Source organism: Hipposideros armiger, unplaced genomic scaffold (genome assembly GCF_001890085.2).
Source record: "Hipposideros armiger isolate ML-2016 unplaced genomic scaffold, ASM189008v1 scaffold_664, whole genome shotgun sequence".
Classification (NCBI taxonomy): Eukaryota; Metazoa; Chordata; class Mammalia; order Chiroptera; family Hipposideridae; genus Hipposideros; species Hipposideros armiger.
In genome coordinates, this window is record NW_017732014.1 from 1,034,657 (window position 1) to 1,052,438 (window position 17,782).

Genomic DNA, 17,782 nt, shown 5'->3' on the forward strand with positions numbered 1-17,782 from the left:
CCTCCAGGATTTGCTCCGCCCCGCCTTTCTCCGCCCTCCCCTCCAGGCCCCGCCTTTCCCTCACGTTAGCGGAAGTGTGCTCTGCCACGCTCCACCCCTCCCCCTTCGCGAGGCCTCCCACTTCCGCTTCCGGTGCGGGACGCGCGCGAGCGCAGCGGCGGCAGTCGGCGACGGGCCGGTGAGTGCAGGCGGCGGGCCCCGACTTCCTGGCCTTTGGGTGGCATCAGCCCAGCTTCGCCCTTGCCTCGGCGCCTCCCCGGGCTGCTGTGAACCTCTGCTCGGCCCCGGGCCTGAGGGACGCCCACCCCGCACATCCTACGGCCTGCGGGGCCTCAGGCCGCGCCCCTGCCCCCGCTGTGGTCCGGAATTCGCCGCGTTCGGCCCGGCCACTGGCCACAGATCCCGCCCCCCTGTCAAAAAAGCAGCCGGAACTTTCAGGCAGAGACCCGGTCCTGGAATCATTCCCACGCTACCGGGCTCCGTCTCTGTCCGCGAGCCTTGACCCTAAACTCAGCCCACCCTCTCCAGTCTGCCAGCTCCGCCTCCTGCAGCCTCTGCTCCCCTTTATACGCATCCCCCCCACCATTCAGATTCCTTCTTTAGACTTCAGCCCCTGTCTAGGTTTTCCTCCTGCCCTCCCCCATGTTCCCCCTCTCTCAAGTGTCGCCGCCTTCCATCCACGCCCTTCATCTGTCCTCGAACTCCCATCTCCATGCTGCCACTCTCTACCCATCAAGTCCTGAGTTTTTCTTTTCCTACCCCTGCCTTCATCTGCATCCCCCTACAACCCATCCCCATCCCCACCGAAGGCCCCCTGTAGGAGCCATTTCAGCTCTTCCCCGTCCCTTGAGCTCCAAGCCCCAGGTTCTGCGTCCAGACCTTACTTCAGATGCTCCTTCCATTCCAAAACCTTCCATCCTTGATTCCAGGTCCTTGAATTCCTTTCCCAGGGATGGATGCTCACCCCAGAATCGCCTGGGGGATTTTCAGAATGCCCAAGCTACTGGCTCAGAGTTGTCAGGGATACACCTGAGCATCCGGTGCATGGTTCTGCAGCCTCATTTGCTCTCCCTGAAGCTGGCGTTTAGGATCAGCTGTGTAACCAACTTGTTAGTTTGATTCTGCCCATATGCTTTTTACTGCTCATCTGACATTCCTCTGTCTACATTCCCCAGGTTGAGGCCTCAGACTTGGCCTCTCCACGATGTGGCACGAGGCTCGGAAGCATGAGCGGAAGCTTCGAGGCATGATGGTCGACTACAAGAAGAGGGCAGAGCGGCGACGGGAGTACTATGAAAAGATCGTGAGTAACTGGCTTTTAATCTGGGGTGGGAGCTCCCCCGGAGGGTGGGGCCCTGGTTATCCTGGTAAAATCTGGCTTTGGAAATATGCCAAGATAAGAGCCCTGTTTCCTCAGGAGTATATTCAGTCGTTCGTTTAATCATTGGCAAAAACCTGCCACATTCTGTTTGTTAGAGCAAACAACAGTTTGGTGCGGCCTCAGAGCACAGAGCTGGTGTTAGGAGGAAGGTCTGTGTAACACTCAGAGCAGTTCATATAGCACACTGGCCAACTCTGGAATGTAGTTTACCTTGCTTATGGCTGTATTTGCAGTGATCCCAGAGGAGCTCAGCCATTCTTGAGGTTTCACTTGGCACCCTGCAGGAGTGCCATCAGTATTCATTAAATGAACTCTGACCACTTCCCTCTCCTGTTTGATGCTTCACTTGCGTTTAGAGAGACCATACTCGATTCCGTGATCTAAAAGGCCCGTATGGTCTAGCCTCCATCAGCCACTCAGCTTCATCCTTGGGCAGCTCCAGGGTCCTTCCTTGTGTCTCTGCCACCACAGGGCATTGTGTCTGTAATGCTTTCCCTCACCTGTTTAACTCCTACCTATCCTTGAGACCCTAGCTTGAAATGGCACTTTTGTATAGGGTCAGTTCTTCTGTTTGATGATATTGATATAAACATTCCCATTTGCTACTACATCACTGCCCCGGCCCCTTTCCTGGTCTCCCAGCCTCCAGTCCTGCTCCCTCCAACCCACCCTCCTCAGAGAGGTTTTTCTAAAGCCCAAAGCTGACCTTGTCCCCTCCCTTGCTCAGAAACCCCTCCATGGCTCCCTACTGTCCTTTAGAGAAAACCTAGGCTCCTCAACACAGCCTTCAAGGTCCTGCTGGTCTGGCTTTTGCCCGCCTCAGGCCACCCTGCTCTGCCTGGTTTCTTTGCTCAAGCCATCTGTCTCCTCACTACCTAGGCAACATTGTATAACACAAAGGATGTATACAGAGTATAAGTTTACCTCCCAGAATTATATAACCCTCTCTGGCCACAGAGCCTTTGCCTGAGCTCTTCCTGTACTGGCTAACTCCTGTTCCTGGTTCATCTGTCAGGTCTCAGTCCTCAGGGAAGTCTTCCCTCATCCCCATCACCACTCAGTCAGGTGTCCCTATAAGTGCGGTCATAGTACCCTGTCCTTGCACCTTTGTGGAATTTAACACACATATCCAGCTCTGTAAGATTGGAGACTAGATATATTTGGGTCACATTTGCATACAAAGCTCGGGCCCAACAATTTTTTTTTTTTTTTTTAAGATTTTTATTGGAAAATTGGGGGATGGGAACAGCGCTGGGGAATTGGGGAAGGGGAACAGACAAATTGCTGTCGTTTTGTTCTTCAGTCTAGTTGTGGAGGACGCTGCTTCACTGGCCCAAGTTGGCACCATCATTATGCTTTTCCTGGGCGAGGCAGATCAGTTGCTGGCTTCTGGATGGCCGCTCACTGCGGCTGCTGGTCGCTCACACTGGCTGCTGGCCACACATGGTAGCCCATGGCAACCCACTGCAGCCCATGGCAACCCACTGCAGCAGGGGCTGCAGCCTGCGCCGTCGCCGGCGACTCACGGCAGCCCAGCTCCAGGTTGAGCTGTTGTTCAGCATCTTAGCTGTGGAGGGCAGAGTCACTGGCCCTCATATGTGGGATCCGAACCGGGGCCCTCTGGTGTCCCAAGCCAGCTCTTAACCAATGCGCCACTTGGCCGGCCCCCAACAAGTTTTTGAAAGAACAGATGAACTAAAACAATATTAACAATATCAGTTACCATTTTAATTGATTCTTCTCAGGCACCAGAGCTTTAGATGTGTGATTTCTTTGAATCCTCACAGTCACCCATGGGACAGAGGCTGTTATTAACCCTAGGAGAGGAATCTCTGAGAGCTCCTCACTTCCCATGAAGGAACCACTAGGCTGGAGGGAGACCTGTCTCTGGTGGTGTCAGAATAACTATAATATGACCACAAGGGCAGGGCCTGAGTCTATGTTGGTGATAGCTGAGGCCCCAGCAGTGAGCCAGGAACACAGCCAGTGCTCAGGAATGAATTGTTGCCAAAGACCCAGTGCCCGCTACCTTGGCACATTTTTTCTAGTCCTTTCAGCTGCCCTGAGAGGTTGGTATTGATCTCTGTGTTAAAGGTGAGGCTGATAATAATGGCTAATGCTATTGAGCATTTACGTTTTAACCACTGTGCTAAGCACTTGATTTGCATCTCTGCTTCATCATATCCTCACCCCAGCCTAGGAGGTGGCTCTTATTACCTTCATATGACAGATGAGCAGACCGAGGCCCAGAGAGTCAGGGCCTATAGTCACATAGCAAGAGGGCAGAACTGGCATTCTCGCCCTCTACTAGCTCTTCACTTGGGCTTTGTACTGCAGAAATAGGAGTTCAGAGAGGTGCAGCAACTTGTCCAATGTAACAGCCAGGACGCAAAATGCCAAAACGGATAGGTCCATAGAGTTTGGGTTCATAGAGTTCTGGGTATAAATTCCATCTATTCCATTTACGTACAGTGTAACCTTGGAAGAGTGACTGTCTCCCTGAGCCTGGTTGCCTGATGTGCATGTGAAGTAGTGTAGCATGTAGAATCAGCTCTGGCTGCGAAAAACAGAAACCTAAAACATCAGTGGTTTAAACAAAATAGTTTATTTTGTTTTCCACATAGAAACCCAGAGGTAGCCAGTTCTGCTCAGGGACCATTTTGTTGTTTAGCTGTGCATGGCTTCTCTTCCCAGTGTTGTCTCAAGGTGTAAGAGCTGCTCAGGCTCTAGCCATCGTGTCTTCATTCCATCCTGAAGGGAAGGAAAAGGGACCAAGGTGCTCAGGCCAAATGTTAAGAAAGCTTCTAGATGTTTGCACATGACACTTCTACTCATATCCCACTGGCCAGAAAGTAGTCCTGTGGTCATATACAGCTGCAAGGAAGGCTAAGAGGTATAGACTTTATTCTAGTTGGCCTTTGTGCCAGATATAGTAGGAGTCCTGTTGCTGTTGGAGAAGGGGGATGAATGTTGGTTTCTAGTCTATGGTCTGCCACAAATGGTGGGGGACCAGAGTAGTTCCCTCACAGGGCCGCTGGGGTATTCAGTGAGCTTGGGCACATAGACCACAGTGTGGGTCTGCCCAGGGTAACTTTCTCAATAAATGCTAGTTCTTGTTGTTACTGAAGTTACTACCAGGTAGAGCTGGGATTTGTGTCCAGATCGATGGACGGTGTAGAGGAAGGAGGAAGACTAGAGTTGGGTTACTCTGAAGGCTCTCCGCTTTATTAGTGGGGAGCGCCCTCGGGATGGTGGTGACCAGCCCCTCTCACTAGAGGTGACGGATGAGAGCTTCAAGAACAATAACAGTGTCTGTGGGGTGCTTTGTGGTACAGGCCTGTACAAGCAGTCATTGTCCCCGTACATGAGCGTGGTCAGCATTCAGATCTGAGCCACCGAGCTGTGGATGGTAGCTGTGGAGCTTGGTGACTGTGGCTGAAATCTGCATTGAGGAGAGGATGGGCCACTCTCACGGTCTCTCATCTTATTCTTGGGCCGAGAGAGGTAGGCTGTGGGGTGAGTGCTGAAGAAGCCGAGGTAGATTGTGGTAGGCTGAATGGCTTCTCTGGCAGACAGAGCTGGCTCTTCTCCTCATTTGTGGACTTTGGTCTGTCATTGCTCCTGTCCTTGTCAGCCTTCTTTAATCAGTGGTTTACATAAAGAAGCAGAATGTTGATATGAAAGTGGGAAATGAACAGGTCTCCTCCTCCAGAAAGCCCCTAGGCTGAGCACCCCCTGTCCCGGCTGAGTCAGGCATCCCCCTAGACTCCCCCATCCCAGTGCTGCCCACTCTGCGTCATCACCATATGGGATGGGTCTGCCTCCCACCCTGGACTTTGAGCCATGAGGGCAGGGCTGGTGCTATCTCAGTCACTGCTGTGGCCCTAGCACAGAGCCTACACATAGTAGATGCCTGCTTAACAGTGGAATGATTGCATGAATAGAAGACTCCATGAAAAAGTCCCGACCCCACCTGCTCCTGGAGGCAGAATATCCAGTGGTTAACAACAGATTTTAGATCTTGAAGAAGTATTTGTACTCCATGTTCATTGCAGTAACACTCACCATAGCCAAGATGTCCATCGACTGATGAATGGATAAAGAAAATGTATATACATTCAGTGGAATATTATTCAGCCTTAACAAGGAAATCCTCTTACATGCTACAACATGGAGGAACTGTGAGGACGTTATGCCTAGTGAAATAAGTCAGTCACGAAAAGCAACACGGCAAGATTCCACATATATGAGGTAACCTAAAGTAGTCAAGCCCTTTGGTTCAAATCCTGATTCTGCTTATTACTGATGTAATCTCAAGCAAGTGGGCGTCACCCCCTCTGAGCCTCAGTTTCCTCATCTGGAACATGGGGGCAAGAGTAGCTCCTTTCTCCCATGGTTGAGAAGTTTGAGAAAATGCACATAAAACACTTAGTCAATGCTTGGCTGTTAGTATAGTTAGTTGACTTTTCCAGAATCTCCCAGTGGAGGCAGGCTCTGGACTTAGAATTGACTCTCAGCCCAGTGCTTTTTCCTTTATGTAGTACCAGCACTGCCAGTGGCTTCCCAGTACCTGCCAAAGTCCATCCTGCAAACTACGCCCCATGAGTCTTGGCTGCAGGAACCAGGCATTTAGCCTGAAGCAGCCTCAGGAGTGTGAGGGGGGTCTTGGCCTTAGACTTGGCCAGCAGCTATCACAGGACTGAGGAGCTGTGCGGCCTGAGAGGAGGAAATGAGGGAGGCAGATGAGGTGCAGGGTAAGGAGTTAGATTCCAGTTTCGCCACCCCTGCCAGCCCCTGTGGTCTTGGGCGTTTCCCCCTCCACTTGGTCAGGTATGAAATGAGGACAGTAATGGTCCAGCGCCTGGCACATAGTGAGTGTAGGATAGATCGTGGCCCGATACCAGCTGTGGTCATTGCTGAGTGTCGTCCCCAGCTCCTTGCAGTGGCAGGTGCTCCTGCTTATCTGCTGGCTGGGACTGGGGTGGGAGATGGAGATAGCAGGGAAGTGCAGGATCTTGGAAACCTGATATTGAGGGTTTTTCCTGGGGGTGGCTCATTCTCCTCACTTGTCATGAGTGTCCCTGAGTGCCTGCTGTGGCCCTGCTCAGTGGAAGTGACGTTTTGGTGTGTGAGACAGATAAACAGGGAACATTAGGGGTAAAATCGGGTTGGTGGTAGGTGCTCTGAAGCAAACAGGTGGGGTCAAGGAGACAGGAAATGGGGGGTTGTGGGGTGAGCTATTTAAATAGAGTTGACAGGGAAAGCTTCTAGAAGATCTGAAAAAATTGAAGGGGCAGCCATGCGCAAGTGCGTTGCAGGCTGACGGCAGAGCAAGTGCAGAGGTCCTGAGTGGAGCATGGGGCGGGCCTGGAGTGTTCAAGGAATGGCGCAGGCCGGGCTGCATGGAGCAGAGCTGGGGGAGAGAAGTCAGAGAGGGCTCTGAGTAGGGGAACACAGCCTAATAGGTTTTAGCAGAACCCCCTGGCCACCACGTGGAGAATGGACACAGAGGGTGAGGGTGGCAGCAAGGAGCCCTAAAAGAGGCCGCTGCGTGGTCCCAGCGAGAAGAGATGCTAGCTGGAGCAGGGAGTGGCAGTGGGGTGGTGGGCAGAGGTTGGGTGCTGAGAGGTGTTGCCGAAGCTCAGCCAGGATTTAATGCTAGGCTCCCCTCCCACTCTCCTCCCCCATGGCTCTCATGGGGTCCTCTGACGTGTTGCATAGCCAGGACCTTGCACACAGGATGCTCAGTGTGGAGCTGCTGCTAGATTGTCTCCTTTCCTGACACAGTGACGGTGCCTTGGAATTGTGAGCCCCACACGAGGGGTCAAGCCTGAGGGGTCATAGACTCGGGGACATTCTCCTCCATGTTGGTAACTTTTTTTTAAAAAATCGCTTTTTTTGAGATATAGTTCACATACGACACAATTCACTCCTTTCATGTGTAGAGTTCAGTGGTTTTCAGTATATTTACAGGTTGTGCAACCATCACCACAATCTAATTTTAGAAAATTTCACGACCTCAAGAAGAAGCCCTTGTACCCATTAGCAGTCAGTCATCCTTCCTTCACCTCCCCAAACTTCCCAGCCCTGGGTAACCACTATTCTGCGTCTGTCTCTGGATTTGCTTCTGAACATTTCACATAAACAGGATTGTACAGTGTTTGGCCTTTTCCTAGCGTAATGTTCTCGGAGTTCATCCATGTTGTAGCATCATGGTTTAATGCTTCATTCTTTTTTATGCCAAACAGTATTTCATTGTCTGGATGCACCACATTTTATCTGTCACCCTCTGATGGCCATTTGGATGGTGTCCACCTTTTGGCTCTTGTGAATGGTGCTGCTGTGAATGTTTGCATACAATTATTTAAGTATCTGTTTGCAGTTCTTTTAGGTATCTACCTAGGTGTGGAATTGCTGGGTCATGTGGTCATTTTTTGTTGCACTTTTTTTTTTTTTTTTAAGATTTTATTGGGGAATTGGGCAAGGGGAACAGCCAAGTTGTTGTCCTTCAGTCTTAGTTGTGGAGGGCGCAGCTAGCTCAGCTCCAAGTCCAGTTGCCATCCGGCCGCCCCTCAGCAGCTCGCAGCCGCTCAGCTCAAGGTGCCGTGTTCAATCTTAGTTGCAGGTGGATGTAGCCCACCATCCCATGCAGGAGTCGAACCGGCGACCCTGTTGGATGAGCTCGCGCTCTTAACCAACTGAGCCACTCGGCTGGTCCTGTTTAACTTTTTGAAGAACCTAATTTCTCCACATTCTTGTCAATACTTGTGATTGTCTGTCCTTTACATTTTAGCCATCCTACTGAGTGCAGAGCGGTGTCTTGTGGTTCTTACTAGTATTTCCCTGATGACTAGTGACACTGATCATCTTTTCCTGTACTTGTCAGTCCTGGTGTCTCAGAGGCTGGTCCAGGCCCAAGTGCTCACACCTGGCTCTGAATGAGTGGCCCTGGGATGGGTGGGGATAAATAGTTGGGGGGTAGTAGTATTTTAGGAAAGGAGATCTTGGTACTGGCTGTGCAGAAGATTGGGCCAGCTCAGAGCCTCTTGCCACCACCTTGAGAGGAAACCCTTTTCTTGTCCCCAGAGGTTGGGTGGCCTCTGTTAGTGCTGCCGCCCTGCCACCCCTGTGCAGGTTAGTTCACCCCTGAGGTATGGCCTGCTTGACATCAGAAGCGAGCTGACTGCTGAGCTTGGTTGTGGTGGGGGTTGGTGGGCAAGGTTTGGTGTTCATTTGGGAGGTGAGCTCTGTCCTGTCCATCCCTGCAGAAGAAGGACCCAGCCCAGTTCCTGCAGGTACATGGCCGAGCTTGCAAGGTACACCTGGATTCTGCAGTTGCCCTGGCCGCAGAGAGCCCCGTTAACATGTAAGACCGAGTTTGGGGGGGCCAGGTAGTGTCTGTGACTGAGCGTTGGGATCATAAGGGAACTGGGGTATGTACAGATCTTTGGGGACTCAGCTAGGCAAGGTTTGGCCTGCATGAGAAGGTGACAGTCACCAGCTGAGGAGAGCCAACAAGGGTTAGGATAGAGTCCCTAGAGTGCAGTGGTGGTTGGAAGACTTAGAGGGGAATGGATGGGGCCAGGGCCAGGGTCAGAGGCCAAAACAAGCAGGGAGTAGGTGGCCAGAGGGGATGTTTCGGGTGACTGGGGCTTGGCAAGTGGCCTCTAGGATCTGGTTCAAGTTCCCCGCTCTTGCCTTGGTTCTCAGAAATAGGTCCCCAGTTTCCCCGGGGCCTTACTCAGGCCCGCTATTCAGGCAGGCTTGCAGCATGAGGGAGTGAGAGGTGGAGGGGAAAGGGAAGGGGCATGGCATGGGGATTAGCGGGCTGAGGGCCAGGCTCCCAAGCTTGAGATGGCAGGGAGAAGGTACTTTGTGTCCTGGGCAGTGGGGACCCTAAGCACCTTGCTCCCCTGCTGCCTTCTTCAGGATGCCCTGGCAGGGGGACACCAACAACATGATTGACCGCTTTGATGTCCGTGCCCACCTGGACCACATCCCTGACTACACGCCCCCACTGCTCACCACCATGTAAGCTGCCTCCCCAAGGGGGTGCCAGGCAGGGAGTCTGACCCAGCAGCACCTCTTCTTTCCCAAGCCCTTGCCTGTGTGCCACCTTCCTGGAAAGGAAGAAGGTGTGCATTTGGGGAGTACCCCTGCATCCCCACCTCATCCCCCAGCCTGGGCCTGGCCCCTCATACCCCCTTCTGCTGGCTTGGGGTGGGATCTGCCCTCTCCCTCTGATCCCAAGACCTTGACCTCTGTCAAAGCTCCCCAGAACAGGAATCAGACGAGCGGAAATGTAACTACGAGCGCTACCGAGGCCTGGTGCAGAACGACTTCGCTGGCAGTGAGTGATCTGGGGCACAGGGGGTGGTTTGGGGGTCCCTAGAGACTAGAAGACCTAGACAAGTTTGGGAAGAAAAGTTTTCTCCTGGTGCTTTCTGCTAAGGGGCCCTGGGTTTGGTCCCAGCTCTGTCCTTTTCAGGGCCTCCATCTCTGGAATTGGTACAGGAGATGTCTGCTGAACTAGATGGTCCTGCCAAAGTCACTTCCACATCCCAGGCCATCTGACTCTAGGGTTTTTTTCCTCTAAAAAATTGGGGAAAATTGGAATAACACATTTTTCCCCTCCTCTGTATATTTCCCCTGCCTGCATGGGTCAGAATGTCAGCTCTGAAGAGGAAAATGCTCCTTGTTTTAAACAATTATTTAAACAGAGTTTGAGAGTTTGCCAAGTGTTCATATATGTTCCGTATTGTTCTCCAAGCCATCACTGTTGCCACTTCCAATGAGAAAACACAGGCTCAGGGAGACTTCCCCGCCCAGGGGAAGGTTCGGACCCTGGCAGACGTTCGGACTTGCCCAGGGAGGTTCGGACCCTGGCAGACGTGGGCTTTTTTATCTGTGTTATCTCATTACATCTGCAGAAGCACCCACCAGAGAGGTGCCCCATTTTACAGACGAGGGTGGTGAGGCTCAGGGGTTGGGGGACACTGTCTATGGAGCTGCAGTTCTCACCTTGCCCTTAACCAGTGCTGCCTCCTGAGGGCCAGCTCCAAACTCTAGCTCTCCTCCCAGGGACTTTGAGCCTCCCCTTCCTGGGTTTCCCTGTGGAGTTAAGGGGAGGAGAGGCCACACAAGTCCCTTGGCCCAGCAGGTCTCGTTCTCCTCCTTCCCTGTGTGGGCCTCAGCTTTTCTATCTGTAAAGCAAGGTAGATGGGCTGGGAGAGCTGGGAAGTGACACAGTCCAGCCCTCCCTGGCTCCAGCAGCCGTCCCGGAGAAGGGTGGTAATGATGGGTTCTGTCCCACAGGGTGGTTGTGAGGGTCCGGAGAGGGGTGCATAAAGCCCTGGCACCGACCCTGGCATGGTCGGCTTTCCCTGTGGGCTCACTATTCCCATATTTGTTTCGAAGATAGACGTTTTAACATCTCTGAAATCCGAGATTGCCCAAATTCTAGCAATCAGCAAGGCCTTAGAACAGGGCAGTTCATCATTGCTGATAACTGTTGTGGTTTTTGCCTTCACCCAGGACCACACGGATTCTTGGTGATGGAGTCGGAGTTTCCTTGTTCTGGCTATTTGTTCGTTCATTCCCACAATTCCTGAGCACCTGTGGGGTGTCGGGCAATTCTGGGAGCTGGGGTCTAGTGAGGGAGAGGGCAGCATCCATATAACCATGAAAGTGGGTGCTGATTACAAACGAAGGCAGTGTTAGGATAGTGTTGTTCTCCGAGGTGCTCGACCCAGCTGGGGTCAGTGAAGAGTGGATAGGAGCTCCTTGGTGAGGAGAGGTAGGCCGCAGGACTCTGGGCGTGAGAACAGCCCTGTGGGGGGGAAGGAGGCGGCACCCTAGGGGAACAGAGGGAAGTTATGAGTGGTGGGAGCAGGGAGGGTGAGGCAGCTTGTGTGAGACGGGTCAGCAGGGCCTCTCCCCTGGGGCTTTGTACATTACAAGCAGGAACTGGGATGGCTGCTGGAGCCAGGAAGGACCAACTGTGTCACTTCCCAGCTCTCCCGGCCCATCTGCCTTGCTTTACAGATAGAAAAGTTGAGGTCCACAGAGGGAAGGGTCAGGGTCCAGGGTCCCACAGTGAGTCCGGGGGTAAGATCAGGGAAGGCTCTGGTACACTGCTGTGCCCCACAAGGTGGATATTGTGGGCTATCAAGAACCCCGATGGCTCCAAACCATACTGAATTTAAACTGAACCACAGAGAGGCACACAGTGGAGTGGCCCATTGGGGTCCAGGTGACGTCCACCACTCAGGATAGGTTTATAGTTCTGAAGTGTTCAGCCAGAGGCCTCCCTAACAGTGATAAAGGAGCAGTGCCCAAGTACCAAGCACTCCCTCTGCCAGTGGTCCTGTTTTACAGAAAAGGAAACTGAGGCATAGAGCAGTGAAGTCTCTTGACCAGGGTCACATGGCAAGTCGGTGTAGCCAGGGCCCTTCTGCAATTGCTCTGTCCCCACCACACACAGTTGGTGATTATCTGGAAATTGGTGACTCTGCTCCTGACTGGGCTTGGGTTGTACCCACCCTCCTACCCCCACTGAGTTCTTGTGTCGCATCCCCTGCCCCCCAAAGTCGCAGTGTCCCCAGCCCCCTGTGACCCATGTCCCTCTTGCCTTGCCACAGTCTCAGAGGAGCAGTGCCTGTACCAGATCTACATTGACGAGTTGTATGGAGGCCTCCAGAGACCCAGTGAGGACGAGAAGAAGAAGTGAGTCAGGGTCTGGGACATGGCAGGTTGGGAGAGACAGGAGGACTGTAAGCCCAACTATAGCATGGCCTCATCCATCCTGTCCACCTTGGTTCTTCCCAGAGCCATGGCCAGTGCTCAGCACACAGTAGGTGCTCACCTAATAAATGTTCAGAGGAGGAAGCAGCGGCCAGAGGGGAAAGGTTTGCTGTAAAACCTCTACAATGTATTTTCAACTTGCAGAATGGTGGGAGGTACAGTTAGGAGAGCATGCCCTGCGCAGGGACAGACCTGGGTTCAAATCCTGCCTGTGAGGACATCCGTCTCTGTGCCTTTGGGGTGCTCCTCTGTAAGATGGGACTAGCAGGAGGCCTTTCTACATGGAGTGGTGAGGACTGCAGGAGATGGAGCTTGTAAAGTGCTTTCCCTGTGCCTGCCATGCAGTAAACTTGTAGTCAGCAGCAGCTGATGGCACTCTGCAGAGGGGCTTCTCAAGGCTGTGTCCCTTGAGGAATAGCTGGGGGTGTGGGGCCTTACCCTGGATCAGGGAGATCCCCACCTGCCATCTCAGAAGAGCAGCAGTCAGGCAGTCTCGCTCCTCTCTCCTCCAAGTCTGGCTGTGCTTGGTCCACCTCTGCCTTCTCACTCTGTTCCATCTCCTTGGGGTGGCCTTCCCCTCCTCCAGGGCAACTGTATCCCACCTGTTCGGCAGTCACCTTGAGCCCTGACCCCTTCCCCTCTGCTGCAGAGGCTTCCCCCTTCGTGAGCCTAATGCTTGTTGCTTCACTCCACGGAGAGTTTTCACAGATGTGACTGATCCTTATCCACTGCCAAACTTTTAAGATGAGGTTGGCCCTGGGAAGGTGTCAGGGAATATTGACTAAATTCAGCAGCTGACATGCACTTGGCCCCGGCTCTGTTCTGGAGAAAGCTTAGCCACAGTGTTACCCGAGATAACTCTGGGCCCTGCCCTCATGGGACTGAGGTGGAGGGAGACTGACCTGTCACCAACAGTAATGACCCATCATGGGTGGGGCCAGGCAGCTCAGGACAACAGGTCTTGACCACACTGGCGGGGGCTTCCTGAAAGGTGAGGCATTGGAGCTGGGCCTGGAGGAAGAGAGAGAAGCTGGTGGGAGGCAGGTGCAGAGGGCTCCAGGCTTAGGGCCTGGAGGCGAGGGCGCATGGAACTCGAGAGGCTGGTGTGCAGTGTCCTCTCCCCATGGCACTGCCCTGGCTCATGGTCTCCCCCACCCCAGGCTGGCAGAGAAGAAGGCTTCAATTGGCTATACCTATGAGGACAGCACCGTGGCCGAGGTAGAGAAGGTGGTGGAGAAGCCGGAGGAGGAGGAGTCACCGGCCGAGGAGGAGAGCAACTCGGACGAAGATGAGGTCATCCCCGACATCGGTGGGGTCCCCTCTCTGCCCTCCCCACCCACCCTGCAGTCCCTGGGCATCGTTTTTGTGTCTCGTCCCTCACCCTCTGTGGGGTGCCCCGTGCTCACGAGCCCCGTCTCTCCCTCCCCTGCTCCAGGGCACGCCAGCCTTCTGCTCTCCTCCGTCTCACTCATGTGCTCTCGTTCCCGGCTCCCCTCTCTATCCTTTCATTTCTAGGACACTGCTTTATGATACTGCCCCCACCTAGGTTCTGGCTCCGTTCTCTTCTACTTGGGTCGGCCTCCGTCTCTCTCTCCCCTTCTCTTTCTGTCCCTTCTGGAAAACAAGTATTCATCGAGTTACAGAGCCATCGCTCACCCCCCCGCCCTACCCTGCTTGTCCCCTACCTCAGTACCCATCCATCCAGCCATCCACTGTCTCTCCCTCCTCCTCTCATCCCAGCTCTCACTCAGCCAGCTGGTGACTTCCATGTACGCATGGAAAGCGTCCATCCCACTTCCACTTCTGTATCACGCATCCAGCTCCTAAACACTCCTGACCCACACCCCTGCCTCCATCCACCCTGTTGGTCCCCAGTACTTCTTCCTCTTCCTCATACATTCCACTGCTCGCTGGTTTGGGCCCCCATTCATCACATCACCTGCCCACCCCACCATTTATTGTGTCCACTTCTGGCCAAACCCTGGGCCAGCCTGGGGACACCGAGATGAGCTGACTCGTTCCTTCCCAACAGAGGCCTCCAGTCTGGTGGGCGCCCCTCCTATCCTCCCATCCCCACCTTCCGGGGCACTGCCCTTTTTTCCCTGTCCTCTGGCTCGGCTTTGACCCCTGACAGCCTTTCTCTTGGTGCAGACGTGGAGGTGGACGTGGACGAACTGAACCAGGAGCAGGTGGCAGATCTCAACAAACAAGCCACAACCTATGGCATGGCTGATGGCGACTTTGTCAGGTGAGGCCTGCTGGCTGACACCCCCCCCTCCCCCGGCACACGCACACACACAGACACACAAACACTCACTCACTTGACCTGGCATCTCTGTCCCTACACTTGATACTAACAGCCACCCTATTCCTGAGCATTCGTATGCCTGGTCCTGCATCAAGGGCTTTACATACCAGGCTTCTGAGGTCCTAATAACCTGGCTTCCCTGAGCAGAAATTGAGGCTGCATCCAGCTCCGGGTGTGCGGTGGCCTGCCATCTGTTGGGATGATGCTCCTGGGCTTAGTGGGCAGCGCCCTCTAGTGGAGAGGCTTCCTTCCCTTGCACTTGGCTGGTTGAGCCTTGGCCCTGGGTCACACCCCATGCAGAGCACAGAGAATGGTCCCAACTAACAGGGCAGTGAGTTGGAACCTGAATCCCACATCTGAGCACAGCACCCTCGGTTCAGAACCCTCCACGGCCCCCACCTCACTCAGTAGCAGCTAGCATCCTCACCACAAGGTCTCAGCTGTCTGGTCCTCTGCCCCTCTACCTGCACACTCCACCCCAGCCCAGCCTTCATGGCCTCTTTACTCTTCAGGTGCCCGAGGCCCCACCCAGCCTCCGGGCCGCTCTGCCTGAATCTGCGCGGCTTACTCCCCAGGTTTTTCGTCAGCTGTCACTGTCTCGTGGCTTCTCTGACCTTCCTGTTGAAAGCTGTTGCAGCTTCTACCTGTTCCCTGGCACTTCCTTTACCCCTTCTGTGATTTATTTTCCCATCCAGGTGTTCACTATCTAACATATCATGTGTTTCATTACCATGGTCATTGTCTGTCTTCTCCCCAGAATGTAAGCCCATGAGGATGTAGCATTTTCTTTATTGTTTTTTAATTATTTATTTCAATACTGAATCTCCAATACCAAAAATAACACCTGGCATGCAGTAGGTGCTCAGTGCTGAATGAGGGAGGCCCCAGGGTGGCATGGGGTCCCTTACCTCCTGCAGTGGCTCTGCCTCTGGCCTGCCCCCTGCTCCCTGGTGACACTCACCCTTCTCTTCAGGATGCTCCGCAAGGATAAGGAGGAGGCGGAGGCCATCAAACACGCGAAGGCCCTTGAGGAGGAGAAGGCCATGTACTCGGTGAGGACTGGGCCAGCCGGGTCGGGAGCAGGAGCGTGCCTCAGGGAGGGCACACTCCTCACCAGCCTGGTCCCCACCCTACTCCAGGGCCGTCGCTCCCGGCGCCAGCGGAGGGAATTCCGGGAGAAGCGGCTGAGGGGCCGCAAAATCAGCCCACCCAGGTAGGTTGGGTTCTCCGCCGGACTCCGGGACTCTGGGGAGGGGCCTGGGGCTTAGGAAGACTCTTTAGGAGCAGACTCTTTGTGGCTTGCGGAGCGAGTCCTAGTGGGGCAGTGAATGGGGGAGGTTTAGAGGTAGAAATGGCCTTGAGGGGTATGGACACCCTGCCTTGCCAGCCATTCCCCTCACTTTGCTGGACTCAGGGTCCCTGCCAGGATCTCTGGGAGCCAGTGGGAGGTGGTGAAGGGTGGCTGGAAGAATCAAGGGGTATGGGCTGTTTGGCCGTTTCTTCACTTTGGCAGGTGACTTCCTCTCTCAAGCTTCAGTTTCCTCCTTTGGAAAAGGGGCACTGTCACCTCCCAGGAGAGGGGCTATGTCAGTGCCCACATTGAGGTTTCAGGCAGGTTTGGATGAGGCAGGCTGGTGTGGTGTGGAGAGCCTGCTTGCTGCAGCCTCTTAGGCCTGGTGGCCCCAGGCAAACCCAAGCCTTTTTTTGCCACATCTCTGCTCAAGGAGAGTGACTGAGGCCTAAATGATCTGTTGTGGGTTCAGAGTTTGGTGTGGGATCTGGAAAATGTTCATTAAAGAGTCACACTGGTTCTTACTGTCGTCACCATGGAGGCGCAGGTCAGTGTAGTGCGGAAAAGCACTGGCTTGGGGCCATGTGACCTGGGTTGGAATCCCGGCTCCTTCGTTTATGAGCTGTGTGACCCCGAGCAAGTATCATCTAAGACATGTTAGTTCTTCTAATTTTATCATCATCATCATTAATAAGCCAGGAACCAATTAGCAGAACCGGGAGCGTGGAATGAGAGGAGGGACATTTCCAGTCAGGGGTCCAGAGACCAAGCAGGACCAAGGCTGCTGAAGTCCTTGTTGCTCAGGGTCAGGATGGTCTGGAGCATTGTTTGTGGGGGGAGGGGGGATTGAGGGTCAGGCTTTGGGCAGATCTAAGGTAGGGTAGGCAGAGGGAGGAGGGCAGAGCCCATAATGTGGCTGGCAGCCCCTTCCTTGTGCCCAGTGCCTGACCTTGGATGCCCAGGTTGGGCCCAATTCCATGCCAGCTCAGATCCCAAACCCCACTTGTCCCACCCCATTCTTCTTTCCATAGCTATGCCCGTCGAGACAGTCCCACCTACGACCCCTATAAACGGTGAGTTTCCCAGGGGCCCAGGGAACAGCAGCCACCAAACCCCCTAATGGAGGGTGGTGAGGAGGGGTAGGGGACCACCCTGTAGGGCGCCCTGAGCTCACGGACCAGGTGACGTGTTCTGGGGGTCTTAGTACATGGCGTCAGCTGTGGGTCTGCATCATTTTTTTTTTTTTCCAGAATGTTGGCCTGCTTTCCCAAATTTTTTTTCTTTATATGTGAACTTTCTTTAATTTTCTGATTTAATCACAGTGGAGTTTTATGTTAGAAATGACCAAAGATGGCAGAAAGGTGTGACTTAGAAATCAAAAGTCTCTTTAATCTGAACTCCTAGAAATAAGCAGTGAGAAATAGCAGGCACAAGTGACCCTGCCATGCACACATGTGTCTTCTGGCTGTGGCAGTGGTTGGGGAGGGGCTTTGAGGGTGGACAGACCTCAATCTGACCCATTTCCCTCTTGAGAATGGGGTGGGAGGGACCTGCCCTGGGGGCCCTTCAGAGGATAGGTAAGGCGAGGCATGTACACCTGTTGGTGAGACGTCTGGCTCAGCACATGGGAGCTGAGAGGGCTGTCAGGCCCTTTCTCTTACAGAAAAGGCATTGTACCACAATGTGTTAGAGCTTGCTTCTCCCCACCCCCACTTGACTTATACAAGGTGTGATCAAAAAAATATGGTGAGTGTTTAGATTAAAAAAGGATTATTACAGTAAAAGACACATTGCTATTAATCCCCCCTCAAAATACTCCCCCTCGCTTCAAACACATTCCTCATCCCATCGTTCTTGCCACTTTCTGAAGCAGTTCTAGAAGTCCTCTTTCATGAGTATTTTTTTTTTGTTATTTTTTTTATTTTTTATTTTTTAAGATTTTTATTGGGGGATTGAGGGGATGGGAACAGTGCTGGGGAATTGGGGGGAAGGGGAACAG

At 53.4% G+C, this 17,782-nt stretch overlaps 1 protein-coding gene across 4 annotated transcripts in view; it reads left to right on the forward strand.

Annotated features, from left to right (window-relative positions):
- The first annotated feature begins 106 nt into the window (after positions 1-106).
- The window catches only part of CLASRP (CLK4 associating serine/arginine rich protein), a 25,050-nt gene continuing 7,374 nt past the window's right edge, over positions 107-17,782 (forward strand). For 3 of the 4 annotated variants that reach the window (XR_002122099.1, XM_019626301.1, XM_019626302.1), the window contains exons 1-11: positions 107-178; positions 1,176-1,303; positions 8,650-8,747; positions 9,311-9,412; positions 9,652-9,731; positions 12,022-12,106; positions 13,345-13,493; positions 14,336-14,432; positions 15,466-15,544; positions 15,632-15,705; positions 16,815-16,856. Coding sequence is in view for 3 of the 4 variants with exons in the window: in XM_019626301.1 (XP_019481846.1) it covers positions 1,205-1,303; positions 8,650-8,747; positions 9,311-9,412; positions 9,652-9,731; positions 12,022-12,106; positions 13,345-13,493; positions 14,336-14,432; positions 15,466-15,544; positions 15,632-15,705; positions 16,815-16,856 (905 nt within the window). In the remaining variant the exon portion in view is untranslated. Of the gene's footprint in view, positions 179-1,175; positions 1,304-8,649; positions 8,748-9,310; positions 9,413-9,651; positions 9,732-12,021; positions 12,107-13,344; positions 13,494-14,335; positions 14,433-15,465; positions 15,545-15,631; positions 15,706-16,814; positions 16,857-17,782 lie in introns of those variants that run through there. The other variant, XM_019626303.1, reaches the window with a different exon arrangement.